The following is a 16,550-nucleotide window of genomic DNA, read 5'->3' as shown; positions in this document are numbered from 1 at the left end:
TGATACTTCTTCTGGATTTTTGATGGGCTCCCTTCATCCCGGAGAAAAAACTAAAGATGTTATAGCTCATTGCTTACAAAATTTTGCCACTGTGGGTGTTCCTAAACAGTTAAAAACCGATAACGGTCCTGGTTACATCTCCAAGTCTTTTAAACAATTTTGCTCATCATTTGGCATTACTCATATAACAGGAATCCCATACAACCCACAGGGACAAGGCATAGTTGAAAGAGCTCATCAAACTATAAAAATGTACTTATTAAAGCAAAGGGAGGGAATTAGTAAGGGGTATATATCCCCCAAAGATAAACTTAAAATAACCCTTTTTACTCTAAACTTTCTAAATTTGGATTCATCAGGACTTAGTGCTGCGGAAAGACATATGTATCCGAAAAATGTACATAAGCCTAAGGTACTTTGGAAAGATATTCTAACAGGACAATGGAAAGGTCCGGACCCAGTAATAGTCTGGAGTCGGGGCTCCGTCTGTGTTTTTCCACAGGAGGAACAGCAACCAATTTGGATTCCAGAGAGATTAACTAAAACAATTTCTACAGAAAAAGAAGATGATTTGACTCAAATCCATAACAGCTGATATCCAGAGTTCCAGCCTGGCTATTCTTGCATCTGCGACAGTGATTTACCACGGTGCCTTTTTCAATATCTATTTTATTATTTGCATTTTTCCCACATCATAAAGTTCTATTTTATTTTATTTTATTTTACCTTATTTTTTAAGCTCATACAAACCTAGGTTAATGTTTTTCTGATCAGTTTTATTTTTTTGACTGTGTTTTATTTATTTATTTATTTTTTTTTAACTGTAAAGTTTTTAAACATTGCAATGGAGATTTCACCTAGCTATAGCTACAAGGCCTTTATTTACTATTGTCTTATATGTTCTATGTTATGTATGCTGTTTTGTGTTGTATGTGTGTATGTCCATATTTCATTTATAAGGAGCGCTCATGTATATATAGATACAAGTATTCAAAAAAAAAAAAAATTTAGTCACGTGACTTATATGGTTTATTTTACTTTAGGTAAACAGCTGTTATTAAATTTTGTTTTTAAAGGTGGTTAACAGATATGTTTGTTTACTTTCACCTTTCCTTTTCATTATATTTCATAATTCTGTTCAGGATAATGTCTCTTTAGCAACATGGCCATAATTCCCATCTCCATCCCAGTGCCGGTGAAGACTAAGACCAAACTACAACTTTTATGATAGCTATCACTATAAACTATATAAATTGATACATCAATCAAAATAACTCAATAAGACTGCTCAATCAAGGACTTAATTTACTTTGGGAGGAAATGGACATATTGATAGACTCCTCCAATTTGAACTGCTCAATCAAGGACTTAATTTACCTTGGGAGGAAATGGACATATTGATAGACTCCTCCACTTTGAACTGCTTACACAACTTGTCTGGACTATGTATCACCTGTATGCATTGTGTTCTATTTGTTGATACAGCGAACTGGTAGTGCTAAATATCTTAGCCGATGTGTCACCAGTGTTTCCATAGGAGCCTTCAATTGGCTTGGTGTCGTGGCAATTCTGCGTCTTTCTCCCTTCTGCTAGTGATGGTCTAAATTTGGGGGCCAACAGAGGTGAGGCAAGAACCTCACCCCCCCACTGGCACCAAGGTTAAATTTGGGGGCCAACAGAGGTGAGGCAAGAACCTCACCCCCCACTGGTGCATAGGCCTATTACACAGGTATGGCTATATACTGGACCGGTAGTCAGTGACGGGTATGATTCGGTTACAGTGGTATCAACCTAAGCCAGGAGACTGACGCAATAAGGTCAGTTTTCCCATGACGGGTAAGAACCATATGTGAATTGGACATACCTAACAGGCACGGTCCCTAGCCACATTTGCCTGTTGTTTATTTAAACAGTAGGGGGCAGATGTTAGGAGCCACAGCAAAAATATTGATACAGGCACCTTTGGATTTTATTGACTGCTAGCCAGCAATTCACATTCATATGGTAATTGGACTCATGCTGTCCAGCTGGGCCCAATTTCAGGACTCAGGTTACTCATGTCACTCTTGTAATGGGAGAGTTCCCATTGGTTGGAAAAGGATGGTAGGAGGGTGTTCCGGGGGAAGTGGAAACCCCCCCGGCTCAGGTAGACACACACGTGGCGGACCCACCTGTTAGGGAACGCACACGGCCTCTCTCTAAATAAAACTTTGTCTCAGTTTGACTGGCTTGTGTTTTTGTGCCCAACCGGGTTGCAAGATTGCAAGCCCGCGTGCACTGACAGCTCAGCAGGGGATCGCTCAGCAGGGGTGCCGCAGGCAGTGCTCGGCAGCAGGAGCGGGACTCAGCCGGCCCGGGGCCGGGCAGTTTGCGGCACCCCGGGGTCTCCAGGGAGCGCCCACAGATCGACAGCTCTGACAGCCGGGTAGGGGGGAGGGCGGCCAGGGCGGGGGTTGCCAGGGATACGGACGTGGGGCTCCCAAAGCTACACAGCCCGCCCAGGAGCACAGAAAGGCCAGCGACCACTCTGGGGTCTCTACGTGTAGCTAATCAGATGGCGATGGCTGTAGAGAGGGAGGCTGGGAACTCAGTCGGGCTTCCCGGGAGCCAGTGTGACCCTGCTGGGTGCCAGGTGAGTTCTTCAGAGTCCCCAGGAAGAATCTCTTCTAATACTAAGGTGAGGCCTTAAGCCCAGACTTTGCTGAGGACACAGGGACAGAAATAGCTCTGTCTGGTGCCCAAGCCTCTCCCCTGGCCAAACCTCCTGTTCCATCCAACATCGTGAGTTCAGCAATAGCCCTTTATTTGCTGTGTGGCCTAGAGCAAGTCACTTGCTCTCTTTGAACCCCAGTATCTTCATATACAAAAGGGGATGGTGACCACTCTGAACATTTCGAGAGCAAGTTCCAGGCTACGGTCAGCAGGGTGCAGTTGGCTGACCACGAGCCTCATGCCGGGTGCTGTGCTGGACACATTCCTGCCATCATTTCCTGAGTCCTCATGCCTTGCCTGTTACAGACATTTGTTTATTATGCCCATTTTATAGACGAGGCGATCAAGGATTTGGGAGGTGGATCGCCAGCCCAGGGCCACCCAGGTGGATCCGATATTCGAACCTAAGAGGCTGGTTCTTTGCTAAGCCTTCCTGCCCCCAGGAGCCTGGAGGTGGGGCAGGCCACGTGGACCCTTATCCTTAGATGGTCACAGCTGCCTTGGTGGCCTCTTGAGGGCCACAAGGACCAGGTAGGATGGAATCAGAAGGAGCCACTGAGGCCCAGGGGAGGGAGGCCAGAGGTCCATGCTCTGCCAGGCCTCAGGCGAGGTGGGTGGAGAGGCCACATTTGGACCAAGTTACCTGACTCTGTGGGCTGTGCCCGGGCTGCTCGACGTGAGCACCTTGGCTGGCCAAAGCCATGTCATTGCCCAAGCACAAATTAGGCACCTGCTGCATGCCCAGGCTTGCCTGTAACTGAAGGGTGGTCCATCCCCACGTGCCTCCCTGTGACCTGCGCACACGGCCCTGCTAACGACACTGCTGGGTCCTCCCTGGGTTGCCCCCCACCCTTCTCCTGTCTTCTGAGCTCCCTCCATACCTCAGAGCCTCCCCCAAACCCTGGGAAGCTGGGACTACTGCTCCCCTTTATCAGCAGGGAAACCGAGGCTCAGGAGAACCTGGCCAGGTAGGTCTCAAGGGTGATCGGGGGGAGAAGGAAGCCCCTGTCCCCAGCACTGTCTGCGCAGCTCCTGATGGGAGAAAGGCACGGATTCTGGTCTCGCGCCACCTGCAGGCCACCGTCAGGCCAGGGGAGGAGGCCGGCAAGGGCTGAAACCACATTTACTAATGACAAAGTCCGCACTAAAGACACTTCCTGACGCCTCTGGTCCAGGAGGATCTGAGATCTTAGGGGACCCCTGAGAATGGAGGATGGGGACCTTCCTCGCAGACCCAGAAACACCGTCCTAGCCCAGACAGGTGGGCAGTCCGTGCCAGGGCCTGGGGAGACCCGGCCTCTGCCAGGGCCCTCGCTAGCAGGGCCACTCATCAGGATTGGGGCTTTCAGTCTGAGGTTTCCTCATCGGGAACCTCCCGCGAGTCAGCAGCTACCGCAGGGACCAGGGAGGCAGCAGCGTGGGACCTGGTGGAGCCAGGTGCCCGCCGGGAAGACGGGCGGCGGAGGAACGGGCCGCAGACACGCCGGCATGTGGGCTGGCGACGGGGTGATGCAGAGAAACAGGACGGACGCCCACCTGCACTAAGATAAGGTGACCACAGGGGACTCTCAGAGACGGAGAGAGAGAGAGAGACTCTGGGCAGAAGAAGGGCCAGGGGTCGGTGTGCGGAGAGGGCGGGAGGGGTGGGAGGTGGAAGGAGGGAGGCCCCCGGAGGGACCCGGCGTGGACGGCTTCTGTGGGCCGCAGGACCTTGGCTTTGGTGGTGTGGGGTGGGGACTCTCTGTTCCAGGGAGCCCTGGGTCTGCCGGGGGAGCCCAGAGGTAGGGGTGGGTGGGGGCAGGAGAGGGCACCCGGCCACCTGGGGAAGGGGGTCTGTCCTTCGGATTGGCCCAGGGAAGGCCTCGGGGCCTGCGGGACTAGGGGGCCACCCAGGGAGAGGGATGGGGACGTGGTGCAGAGGTGGGGGAGGGGCAGGAACAAGCCTTGAGGCCCCCAGAGAGGCAGGAGGGGCCCCAGCAGAGAGTGGGGCCCCACAGGGTGGCTGCTTTCAGGGACGCGGCCCTGGACTGGCCACGTGGAAGGTCAGTGGCCTCATCCGGGTCCCAGCTCTGACCTCTCTCAGCCCAGGAGGCCGGGTGCCCAGGGAGGCCTCCATGCAGCCGGCTGGCTCCTCCCAGACCCTCTGCTAGCAGGGTGAGCCGCAGGAGGGCAGGGGCGGAGAGGAGGGCCCTGGGCCACTCTGCCGTCACCTCCCTGGGCTCACTGCCATCGGCTGGGGCCGTCCCTCAGCCCCTTCCTTGGGGGGCGGTGGGGAGAGGACAAGGGGTGCAGGTGAGAGGGGGCGGTGGCGTCGCCCCGTTGGCTGGACGGACAGGCGTGTGACCGCAGCCCGAAGTCAACTCCCTGTGACACCACCTCCCTCGCAGCCAGGGCGGGAGTCCCCAGGCCAGGCCACCCCTCAGGGGCCTGCTCACACGCTGCCCGGCCTGACCACTGTCCTCCCCCAGGGCCTCCTGGGGCGCCAGGGCAGCCGCCAGCCAGGGACTCCCAGAGCCCAGGCCCAGGAGGCCGCAGCACGGGGCTCCGGTCCCAGCTCTGTCCCCTGAACGTTCAGTGACCGCGGAACGTCCTGTCTCTCTGGACTTCAGTTTTCCTGGGTCAGAAATGTCCCTTCCCTCTCAGGTGGGTGACATTCAGGTCACAGTATCTCCTGAGGGGAGACCCAGGGCCACATGGGGCGTGAGGAATGAGTGCTGCACATGCGCAGGATGTCACAGTCACCAGTGGCACTTCTGCCCCAAGCTACGGGGGGGCGGGGGAGCGGACCCCTGGGTGTTGGGTGAAGTTCTCTTCAGGACGCCCCAGTTCTCACCCAGCCCCAGCCCACGGGGGAACAACCTGGCGAGGCCCCCTCCATGTGGCCGGGCCTTGCTGGGGTCGAGTGGGCTTCAGGAGGGTGTGTGAGCTCTGCCACCGAGGAATTAGCCCTGTACTGTCCCCTCCTTTCCAGGGCAGAGGTCTCCGTGCCAGCCTTCTGCGGGCTGTGTGACCTTGGCCAACTCTCTTTCCCTCTCTGAGCCTTGGTTCCTCCTGGGAGGCCAAAGTTCACACGTGGGGGGTGGGAGGGTGAGCCAAGGCCGCAGGGAGGGGGCTGAAGACAAAGGGCCCCCGGGAGGGAGAGGCCAGAGCAGGCCAGTGGGACCTCGGCCAGCTGCTGCAGCGCCATGAAAATCTCTTAACCACACAGAATTGTTAACGGCTCCCAAATCTTGTTGTACCACAGGCTTAGGAGGCTTAAACTGTTAAACGCATAAACTTCCTCAATAAACTGGCCTCTCCTGCGAGATCCAGAGCCCAGCCAGATGAAAAGGCAGTGGTGGAGGGAGGGGGGCTTCCCCAGCGGTTTATGGCCCCACGGGCGCGCTCTGCAGGCCCCGTGCATCGAACCTGTCACCCTGGTGTCATGGGGTCAGGAGAGCCAGTCTGGGGCCAAGAGAGGACGGCACAGGGGCTCCGGGGTCAGGTAGCCCAGGTTCACATCCTACTCCTTCCTAGCCATGTCCCCTGGGGCAGCCTGTGGAACCTCTCAGAACCTCGGTTTCCTTTTCTGTTAAATGGGCATGACCTCTGCCAACCCCACCGGAGGGCCAGGGGTCAGTTGGACACCCCTTGTGAAGCAGAAATCAGAAGTGGGAGGTACAGGAGCACAGACCTGCCTCTGCCACCTGAGAGCGATGTGACACGGCTTCCAGAGGTGGTGGGCAGGAAGCACCGGGTGGGGACGGATGGGAGATTTGCTTTCTGGGTCGAGGCTAGTCAGGTGGGGGACCCTCAGGGCTTCCCCACCCTGGGCCTGTCCCGGGGTCACGCTGCACCCTGCCCCACATCTCTGAACAGGAGAGCAGCTCACCCCTCCAGGCCCAGCCCGAGAAGCCCCTCGGGTGGCCCCTGTTGGGCGAGCCCCTCCCGCTGTCCTCAACACGGTCCCGGGCTGGCGAGCTGTCACAGTCTTTGCAGCCCACCACGTGGGGCTCCTCCATGACCTAGAGGTGGGCAGGGCAAGGTGTACTGTCCCCATTTCTCAAGTAAGGCCCCCGAGGCTTTTCCCAGCACACCCTGCTGCTGCTCACTCCTAGGTTCTTCAAGATGGCGGCTCCGCACCAGGTGGATGGGATGGCGGACCTCAGGTGTGGTGGGGAGCTCATCTGGCATCGGTGTGCTGGGTTAGTAAGCTGCCCCCCAGCCTGGAGTCGGAGAAAGCCGGGTTCAAATTCTGGCTCTCCAACTCAGTGCTGAGTGGCCTTGGGCAACTTGCTGACCCTCTCTGGACTTGAGTCTCATCATTTGTACAATGGAAATAGTATGATCAATGGCAGATTCCAGAAGACCAGGGCAGCAGGGCACTCAGCGCGGTGCTGGACCCCAGGTGGTCCTGTCGTGGGCCTTGCCAGGCCTCTCAGCCCTCGGCCTTTGACAGCAGAGGCCCTGAAGTCCTGGGGGCCCTTCCCTCCTCTCTTGGCCAAGAGCCCCCTGCTCTGCTCCCTGGCGGGGGGGGGGCAGCAACCTGTCTGGAGAACAAAAAGAAAACAGTGGCCCTTTCCGATGGCCTTTTGCTGGCCCACTCTCCACCTGGTCTTCTCCTCCCATCCCCCAACTCGCTGGGAAATGGCTCCTCCTCCAGGAAGCCTGCCCAGCTCTCTCCCCTCTCCCTGTGAAGCACCCCAAGGCCGCAGCCATGACGGGAGCCTCTGGGCCCCTGCACCCCCTCCTCGCCTGGCCAGCTCCTGCTGCCCCATGAAGGAAGCCTCCCCCGCCTGTCCTGCCCTCCGCAGCCTGACACCTGTCCCTGCACCTTTGCTGTCCACAGGCCACTGTCAACCCTCCAGACTGGATGTCCTCGAGGGCAGGGGCCAGACGGACCTCCCAGGACCCCGACGCCTGGCACATTCCTGGCACACACAGGGCCTCGGCAGGGGCTGGCTTCTGGCTCTCCAGGAGGACATCTCCGACCCCTCCAAGGAGCAAAATACCAGAAGCCTGCATTGGGTGACCGCCGGCTAGGTTGACGGACAGACAGATGGACCGGAGGATGGACCGGAGGATGGACGAGGAGGGGGAGGGGAGGGAGTGGGACTGTCCCAGGTCTCAGAGCAGAGACGTGGGCAGCTGGAGCGCCTTGGCCGGGTCTCCCTCCAGCCCTTCCCCAGGGGCTGGCCTGTGTGGTCTCGCCCTGGCCCCGCCCCCTCCTCCAGCTGCTGTCCCCACCCTGCACTCAAGGGGAACAGCAGAACTTTCTGGCGGGGGTTCGGCCTCCCCTCCCACCCGCGTTCCACCTCACGCCCTTCCCCACCGCCTGCACCCCACCCCGCGGCCCCCCATACATCTGGGCGCCTGGGCCGGGCTCTGGGGGAAGGGCTGGGCCTGGAAGCAGGGTGGGAGGGCGGCCACCCTCGGGTGACCCAGGATCCCACTCCGGGGCCCAGAGAGGCGCCGGCCCCTCCCTCCCAGGATCCTGGGAGTGAAACAGAAGACCATGCGGGGGCCTAAGAGGCGGCGCTGGGGGGCATAGGGGACAGCTGTCAGGGACGGCCACCGCGGGACGCCCCGCCTGCCTGTGGGTAACTTGGCAGTGGGTGTCCAGAGCACCCCAACGAGTCTGTGCTCTGGCCTCGGGATCCCACGCCTGGAAACGGATCCTGAGCGACTGGGCCAGGAGCGGGAGCCGACGGTGGACTGGCCATCCCTGGGCCAGCCGCGGGGGGGACGGTCCACACCAGGCTTCACTCCACTGCGGAATTCTGGGAGCCAGCAGGGCCCTGGGGAGACCCGAAGACACCCGCAGGGCGTGAGGTGAAGAGTGCTGGGGCGGGACGTGGCGGGACGTGGCATGGGCTCGGCCAGGGCTCCCCTCCGGCACCCGCTCCCCTGACTTGCTGCAGGAGCGCGTTGTTTCTCTTTAAAAGAAAAAATCCGTTTGTGTGACTCCTGTCACCTGGGGCGGGCTCCAAGCCGCTGGAGGCTGTGACCGTGGTCCTCCCTGGGTGACGGGGACGAGGGAAGTTTGAATTTTCTCTTTTTTTTGCTCATCAGCAATTCCTGAAGTTTCTACAAATAGCTCCATGGCTTTCACAATAAAGAAAAGTTATTTTTTCCTCAAAATAAAAAGCTCATCAGGAAAAAAAAGTAAAAAGAACAACACCCAGGAGCCGCCTGGGCGCTGGGCCGCCTCTGGCTCCCGCCAATGTCCCAGTCCGGCCCCTGCTCCCAGGCCCTCCCCAGTCCCGCCCTGAGAGGGGAGGCCAAGGTCAGGGGAGGCCGAGGTCGGAGGAGGCCGGCTGTGTCCCGGGTCACTGGGCCAGCGAGAGGCGGGGCTGGGGTTTGAAACCAGGTCTCCAGAGCCAAGGTCAGGCTGGGCTGGGCTGGGAGCAGGGCCAGCAGCGGGCAGGGCTTGGGGGGCTGCTGACCGCCTGCAGCTGCGGCCTGGGAAGTCCTGGCCTCAGCCTGGAGCAGCAGTGCCCCCGCCCTGGCCCAGGCCCCCCCAGCTAAATGTCAAACCCCACTGAGCCTGAGCCTTCTGCCCGGGGTGCCACGGCCACTGTGCTCACCAGGGCCTGTCCCCAGAGCCACTGCAGGGCCACTGAGGTGGAGGAGGGCAGGGCTCCCCGAGGTGGCTGGGGGGGCTCCCGCTGGACCGGGGAAGCAGGGCTGCCAGGAAACAGGGACGCAGAGACAGACAGCCTGGGGACAGGCAGCGGCCCTTCCTGATCCAGCCAGTAGTGACCGGAGAAAGTGGGGAACAGGTGGTGGGTGGGGGCTGCGGGAGAGGAACTCCAGGGACCCCCCCCACACCTGCTGGCGGGAGGCCCCAGGGGGTGTGATCCCAAGGAGGCTGGGGACTGTCACAGGGGAAGGGGAGGGGACTGAGGCCTTTCGAAGGGAGTCCTGGGTGTCCTCTCCTGGCAGGTGTGACCGCCAGCGCAGGCCCAGATCCCCCGGTCGATACAATGGGACCAGAGGGGACAGTCATTAAGGGAGGGGACAAAGCACGGGCCTCCGTCAGAGTGCCCGGCCCCGTCGCAGGGCAGGGCCTCATCCCCAACAACCTGCCCCTCCGCCCCCCAACTCCACTCAGTCTTCCCAGCTTCCGTGCCACCTCTTCCTGGCCCATGAGACCCCCAGGCAAGCCACCTTCTTCCTCGTGCTCTCAAAGTGCTCTGGCAGGACCATGCCCAGCCTTGTCCCCCACGTCTGAGTGCCCAGCTCACCCAGGAGCCACTGACCCTGAGTCTCGGGTTTCTCAGGGACCCTCTGCTGGGGACGGTCCTCCTGAGTCCCACAGAGCAGCCCCACCAGCTCGAAGCCCACCTTTCTTTCCTACAGCAGGTCCTCCTGTCACACAGGGTCCCCGTGCACGCAGGACCGGCTGGGACTGGTTTATTGATCGTTCATTAGCATTTCCCCTCGGAGTCCCCCATCCAGACTCAGAACTCCAGGGGGAGCGAGCGTGTCTATTTTGGTCATTTCTGTTGTCCCAGCATGTGTCTGCTACACATAGGTCCTCAACACACATTGGCCAGAGGGCTAAATGGTAAACAGTAGGTACTTCATACATGCTTGTTGAATGGCTGGCTTCTCTCACTGTGCCCTGCACACAGTGGGCACCACAGACAGTGGGTAGGAGTGAACCAGCTTAGCTTTGTAAACTCACTGTGCTGGGAAGTAGGACCCTTTGTTAGCCACTGCTGCCCGCCCCCGGGATGGTGGCCACTTGCTATGGGGCCTCCCCGACTCATCTCCCCAGGACTCCGTCCAGTCTTGTGTTCTGCACTGTATATGAGCAAAGCAATGGAACTTTTCTGATCAGATGATGTTGGGATATTAAATGGATTTTTCTGGAGTACACCCTCCAGATTCTGCCACCCTACCCTCAGGGTGGATGCTCCCTGGGGCGGGGTGGGGCTGGGCTTGGGGTCATCCCCTGGGCCTGGAGCCCCAGCTTGGTCTGGCCAAGATCTGTCATCTCCGTGCCCGTCTGAGCTCAAGGTCCTGGTTCAGAATCATGGGGGCTGCTCGGTTGCAAAGCCCAAGCCCAGGCGCCTGGGAGCCCTGTGACCAGTCCTGGGGAGGAGGTCCGAGCCAGACCCGGGAACCCGCGTTTCTGCCAACTTTCCAAATGATGCCCGTCCACAGTAAGAGCGGAGGATCCCGGAGCAGGGGCGTGAGAATGTGCTGGGCGGCCCTCTGACGAGAGCTGTTGCTGCCCCTCCTCCACGCTCCTGCCCGCCAGGCCAGCGTCTGCGGATGTGGGCTGGAGCAGCCCTACGTCTGGGTGGCTGCCCACAGGCCACATCAGCAGCTGGATCACACCCTGACTGGCCCCCACGCCTGCCCAGCGGCTGGGCCTTTGGTGAGCTGGTGAGTCCAGGGGAATAAGGAGCCGAAGGGAGCCAGGGCTGGGCCCAGCCTGCCCGGCATCCTCCAGAACCCTCCCCACTGGCCAGGAGGGCACCTCTAAGGTGGCCCTGTGACCGACCTTTGGGAGCAGGGGAGCAGACCCTTCCCCTGAAGCCTGCGAATGACACCACGGTCCCCATCAACAGAGAGGTACAGTCCCAGCCCCCCCTGGATGGCCAATCCGGGAAACGGTGAGACGGACGCTGGGTTGGTTTCTCGGCCGAGTCCTGGGGTGACACTTGAGGACGCGCCCGACGCCCCGTCTGAGCCCCGCTCCGGACGCAGCTCTTTCTACGTCTCCAGCTTTTGGCTCTGGCTGCACCCAAGCAGGCCCCCTCGTGGGCCAAGCTGCTTCACATCCCGAGGACGCGTTCATGCCGCGCCGCACCCCAGAAGTCCTGGGCCACCTACCAACAGAGCTCCCCCCGAGGCGGCGCCCAGGGTACCTCCGCTGTGCAGCCTTCGGTCACTTTCTGTGCCCATGGCAGCCTAAACGGTTCCTATTAAAACAAGTCTCAGGCCTCAACCTGTGTCCATTTACAGGTCCGTCCCCCACGGACTGAGCGCTCCAGGGGACGGCCGCAGCTGGGCTCTTCTCTGCATTACCTGACGCGCAGGACAAGGTCCAACACAGAGCAGACCCGTGAAGGTTTGATGACTGAATAAACAACCAACACGGGCTGGTTTCTGGTGTGCACCTCCCACCCTGTTATCTCTGAGGTGTGTTCTTTCCAAGGATATCAAGCCAAATCCATGCATCTGCTCAGTGGAAAAGCGTGGCCTAGCCCGCCAACGGGAGGCCACGCCCCTCCACCTCCACGACCTATGACCGCCAGGTAGAGCTGATGACAGACTTCACCAACCCTTGGCACCCCAACTGTCACCACCTGTGCTGCTGTTCCTCACCGTGGTTCCTTAACCAGGATCCTGGTTAAAAGGGCTGGCTTTGGAGCACTCCCCGGTGAGAATCCCAGATCCCCCACCGACCCTCTGCAGGACCCCCCTGAGACTCGGTTTCTTCAGAGGACAGAGAACCTTCCAGCGCATCATGCAAAGTGGTCACAAGGCCCAGTTCACAGTGAGAGTGGAAATTGGGAGTGATCCCAGGGCCCGCTTTGGCCGCAGGGATGAGCAGAGAAGCGAGGCTCGGCCACTGTGGCTGGCAGCCTCCGAGTCGGATGTCATGTGTTACACCGGCCCTCCTTTGGGACGAATGATGGTGACATTCCTCACAGTGGCTCCTCCACCCACTTGGCTCCCAGAGGGAGGAGTCTCAAGCTGACCCACGATGCATGTGCAGCACCGAGTGAGAAACACACTTTCTGTTTTGTCGCGTCACCTTCGCTCCGCCTATACTGACTGATAGAGCAAAAAGAGCAAAAGCTCAATAACCGTCCCCTCCTTAACCTCTAGATGGCATCTAGTATGACATTCATTTTCTTAAACGAGAAACTGTATCACTTTTGCAGTGAAGAAAAAGAAACACCATTGACCACCATAAATAATCACATAGTAACTAAAATGAAAGGCCTCCATCTTCCCACCAGCCCACGTCGGTCGGTCGCGGGGCACGCCTCCTCTGATCTGCACCTGGACCATGGTTCTGGAAGTGCTGTTTGGGCAAAGCCGGGGATTTGGAAACCCGCCATAGAGAGCCCCAGGGTCAGCTCCAGGCCTTTGCCCTGGCCAGCCTGGGCCCCGACTGCCCAACTCCAACTCCCTGCCTCGCGGGCCCCCCTGCCGCGGCTCTTACCTCGGCAGACGGTGCCGTTCTCCACGGCCTCGAAGCCCGCTTTGCACATGCAGCGGCCGATGGGCACCAGCCACTCGCCGTCCCCGTTGCAGTAGAGCTTGATGGGCACGTCCACCTCCTCCGCGTTGGCAATGCAGCTGCCCCGGGCAGCCACCAGCGACGTGCTCTCGGCCCCTGACAGGGTCTCCTGGAAGACGGCGCCGTTCTGGATGACGCGGGGGCACTTGCGGTAGAAGACGCGCACGGCGATGAGGGACATGCAGCCGCCGTAGTCCTGGAAGGCCAGGTAGAAGCCATTGCGGGCCACGGGCCCGAAGCTGCGCACCTCGGTGTTGATCTTCATGACCCGGCCGCCCAGGTCCACCTGGGAGAAGCTCTCGTCGGCGGCAATGGTATCCACCTTCACCCAGGGATTCTCCATCCAGTTGGGGAAGGTCTTGGTGGCCGAGTCAAAGTCAGCCTCGTAGTAGTAGAGGTTGAAGGTCTCCTTGCAGGAGCCGGGCACGCTGGGGATGCTGCTGCAGTCGCGCACCGAGAACTTCATCTCCACGTGGATGCGGTGGGCGCCGCGGCGCCGGATGAACTTGGTCCGCAGCCAGTTGTTCTGGCTCGACTCAAAGACGTTGCACACCTGGTACGTCCGGATGGTGTTCATGTTCTCGTCATAGCCGCTCACCTCTTCCCACTGCCGGGGAGAGGCCAGTCAGGAGGGGGAGAAGGGCTCAGCCCCGGCGAACACCCCACGAGGGGACACAGACTCTGCCTCTGGGCTCCTCCAGTCTGAGATGGAGGAGATTCCCAGTCGGAGGGGAGCCGCAGAACCCGGACTCTAAGGAACCCCCGGCTGGTCAGAGCCACGCACCATTCAGTGGGAAGGGCGTGCGGCGTGGCACTGCCCCAGGTGACACGGGTGGGGTGGCTCACTATCTGATAAAGAAGACCTGAACCCTGATCTCAGGAAGTGGCCACTTGGAAGGGAAAACTGGGAGGTCCCCGTCCTTCGGGGTCCCTGCGAGAGCAAGCTTCCTGGTGGGAGCTTCCGGTGTGATGGGGAGGCGGACCTGCTGCCCTCCGGAAGCTCCCTGCCTGACCGCGGAGATAAGTCCTTGCCTCTGGGGACTCCTAGTCTGATGGGAAAAACGGCCCCCTGGCTGCCTAGGGGACCCGGAAGTCACAGTCCTTCCTAGGGGACAGCTCCCCTCTGGGCTCTCAGCTGCTGGGTCTCCTGGGAGCTCAGGCTGCCCTCGGGGGCCTTGCGGGGCTCTCCTGCCCTCCCTGCCTGGGACCCAGCCTGAGCGTCACAGGGCTGGCCTCTGTGACCCAGGGCTGGCCATCTCCACGCACTCTCAGGCTGAGCTGGACCGTGGCCGAGCCTCCCTGGTTTTGTTTGGACTTGGGTACTGGGAGGCAGTCGGCCCAGGGCCTCAGGCTGCGCTGTCACTGGGCCACACCCCGGCTGAGCACCTTTCCTCGGCCTCTCTGCCGCACACTGTCCCCTGGCTGCCTGGGTTGGAGTTCATCTACTCTCCCTTGGGCTTTCGGGGACGTGGGGGCAGGGCCTCTGCAGCGGGTGGGAGCTCGCCAGGGGCAGCCGCCTCTGCTCTCTCCTCCTGTGCCCTGGCTTCACCTGGGACCCTACGGCAGAGTCCTCCCGGCTTCCTGGCCAGGCCCAGCGCCCGTGTCCTCACGGTCTTATTTCTCGGCCGTGATCTGCACATGTACGGGGCCAGCGACCTCACTTGACCCAGGTCACGTCGACCAGGTATGCTAGCTGAGGCTGCCCGGGACACAGCCTGCTGGCCCCATGCAGGCCCTGGCCCATCCCTTCCTCTCCGTGGGCCTCGATGTCCCCAACTGCCAAATGTGACTGTGGGAATGGCAGGTGACGGGGACGTCACCCTCCGGTGGGTGTTCTTTGTCTTTCTGCTGCACAGATTCTCTGGCCAGGTCCTTGCAGGGCAGAGTGAAGGCTGTGGCCTGGGGAGAGCGAGACACGCGGGCCTAGCGGGGCTGGCTGGCCTGGCCTCTACTCCGATGGCGACCCTGACGCTCCCTACGAGGCATTTAATTTTTTTTTTTTTTTTTTTTGGTGGCACCATGTGACAAAGTCAGCCCCTTGTTACAACTGCTGCTCTTCTTCAGAACTTAATTAGAGCACTTAATTAGAGCACTCTGCCTTTCTCCCCTCTCTCTAATTAACATGCGGAGGCCCTGCAGCCCAAACACCCCAAATAATTGCGTCCGGGGGCCCTGCAGCCCAGCCTGGCCTCATTACTGGCAGGGTGGGGCCGCCGGGCCCAGCGGCCTTCGCAGATGGAAAATTGGTGACAAGAAAGAGCCACAGAAAGAGGCCTGACCCTGGGGCCCTGCCTATTGAGAGCGCGGGCCTGGGGGTAGAGGGGGGACAGTTCCCTGGGGCCGCAGCTGAGTCCCTGGAGGGTGGGGGGAGGGCAGGGCTGGGCTGTGTCGTCCGGGGTCCTCCCCCAGAAACCAGGGGAGGGGAAATGAATATTAAAATGGGGGAGATGACAATGACGACGGTGATAATTAGTACAGCCCCTCTCTCTCTTGGGGACCAACCTAGGCCCAGCTCTGTGTTAGACACTTTGCAGGAAAATCTCACCACAGCATCATTAGGACCACTTCAGAGATGAGGAAACCAAAGCTCAGACCTGGCAGGTGGCACTGGGGCAGCGTCTTGGGAGTGTCTGACCCCCTAGCTTCTCCCTCTGCGCACGCAGGTGCTGGGGAGAAAGAACTGCAGATCCTGCCCCCGGGAGCCTCACGGCATAGGCACAGTCTCCACCCCAGGAAACACGAGGCCCAGAACCAGAGAGTCCTGGTGTGACACGGGGACCCAGGGAGGGGCCAGAGAGAGACGGGTCACAGCCCTGGATACAAACCTGAGCCCTGGGGTGCAGCTCAGCGTGGAGTGTGTGCCCAGCAAGCCCGGGCCCCGGGTTCCATCCCCAGCACCAAATAAAACAAACCCGGGCCCCTGCACTTGCTAGCCGCAGGGTCCTGGGCAGGTGGCTCTGAGCTTCAGCTAAAAGGGACTGGAGGTGACGTGTGCACAGGTGCCCCAGGCCTGGCGACACAGAGCGTCCTTGGGCAGGGAGAGCTCACTTTCCTCATCTGAAGTGGGGGTTGTGTGAGGATCTACTTCTCAGCCTCGCCTGGAGGATTCCGTGGGATAAAGGCTGAACGCACCCAGCCGGTTGTCATGGTAACGGGCGCTCCATCAATGGTAGGGGATTGGGAGGGTGGGACAGGAGCAGCCTGGCTCTGGGCCCTGAAGAGGGGAGAGGGGCTGGAATGTGAAGGGGCACTCAGGTCCTGCCACCGAGCCCGAGACAGCATGGGGGACCCAGCAGGGTTTGGGGACCACGGACTCACCCCTGATGGGGGATGCACCATCCAGCCCAGCTCTGCGGTCGCCGTAGTGGAGTCCATCAGCGTTTCTGTGGGGAGAGCAAGGAGTCATGGCCCCGCCCCTGCCCCCAGCAAGGTCCCTCACTCTATGGGGGGGGGTCTAAGACTCCTCCCCTTCCTTACAGAGCCCCGCCCACTTCCACTGCCCCCCTGGACCCACCTCCTCCCACACCTGGCCAATCATCCCCTCTCGGGTTCCGCGCCTCTAGGCGCAACTTAATGGTCAGCCCCCTCCCCA

General features: G+C 59.8%; 1 protein-coding gene across 1 annotated transcript in view; it reads right to left on the bottom strand.

Moving 5' to 3' along the window:
- Positions 1 to 16,333, bottom strand: part of LOC113193187 (ephrin type-B receptor 2) — a 99,198-nt gene extending 82,865 nt beyond the window's left edge. Inside the window, exons 1-2 of the mRNA XM_026403586.2 lie at positions 16,277 to 16,333; positions 12,881 to 13,565 (exon numbers count right to left, since the gene is read on the bottom strand). Of these exons, the coding sequence (XP_026259371.2) occupies positions 12,881 to 13,565; positions 16,277 to 16,333 (742 nt within the window). The remainder of the gene's footprint in view (positions 1 to 12,880; positions 13,566 to 16,276) is intronic.
- Positions 16,334 to 16,550: the final 217 nt, after the last annotated feature.

This window comes from Urocitellus parryii, chromosome 11 (assembly GCF_045843805.1).
Source record: "Urocitellus parryii isolate mUroPar1 chromosome 11, mUroPar1.hap1, whole genome shotgun sequence".
NCBI lineage: Eukaryota > Metazoa > Chordata > Mammalia > Rodentia > Sciuridae > Urocitellus > Urocitellus parryii.
This window is presented reverse-complemented; position numbering and strand designations above follow the sequence as displayed.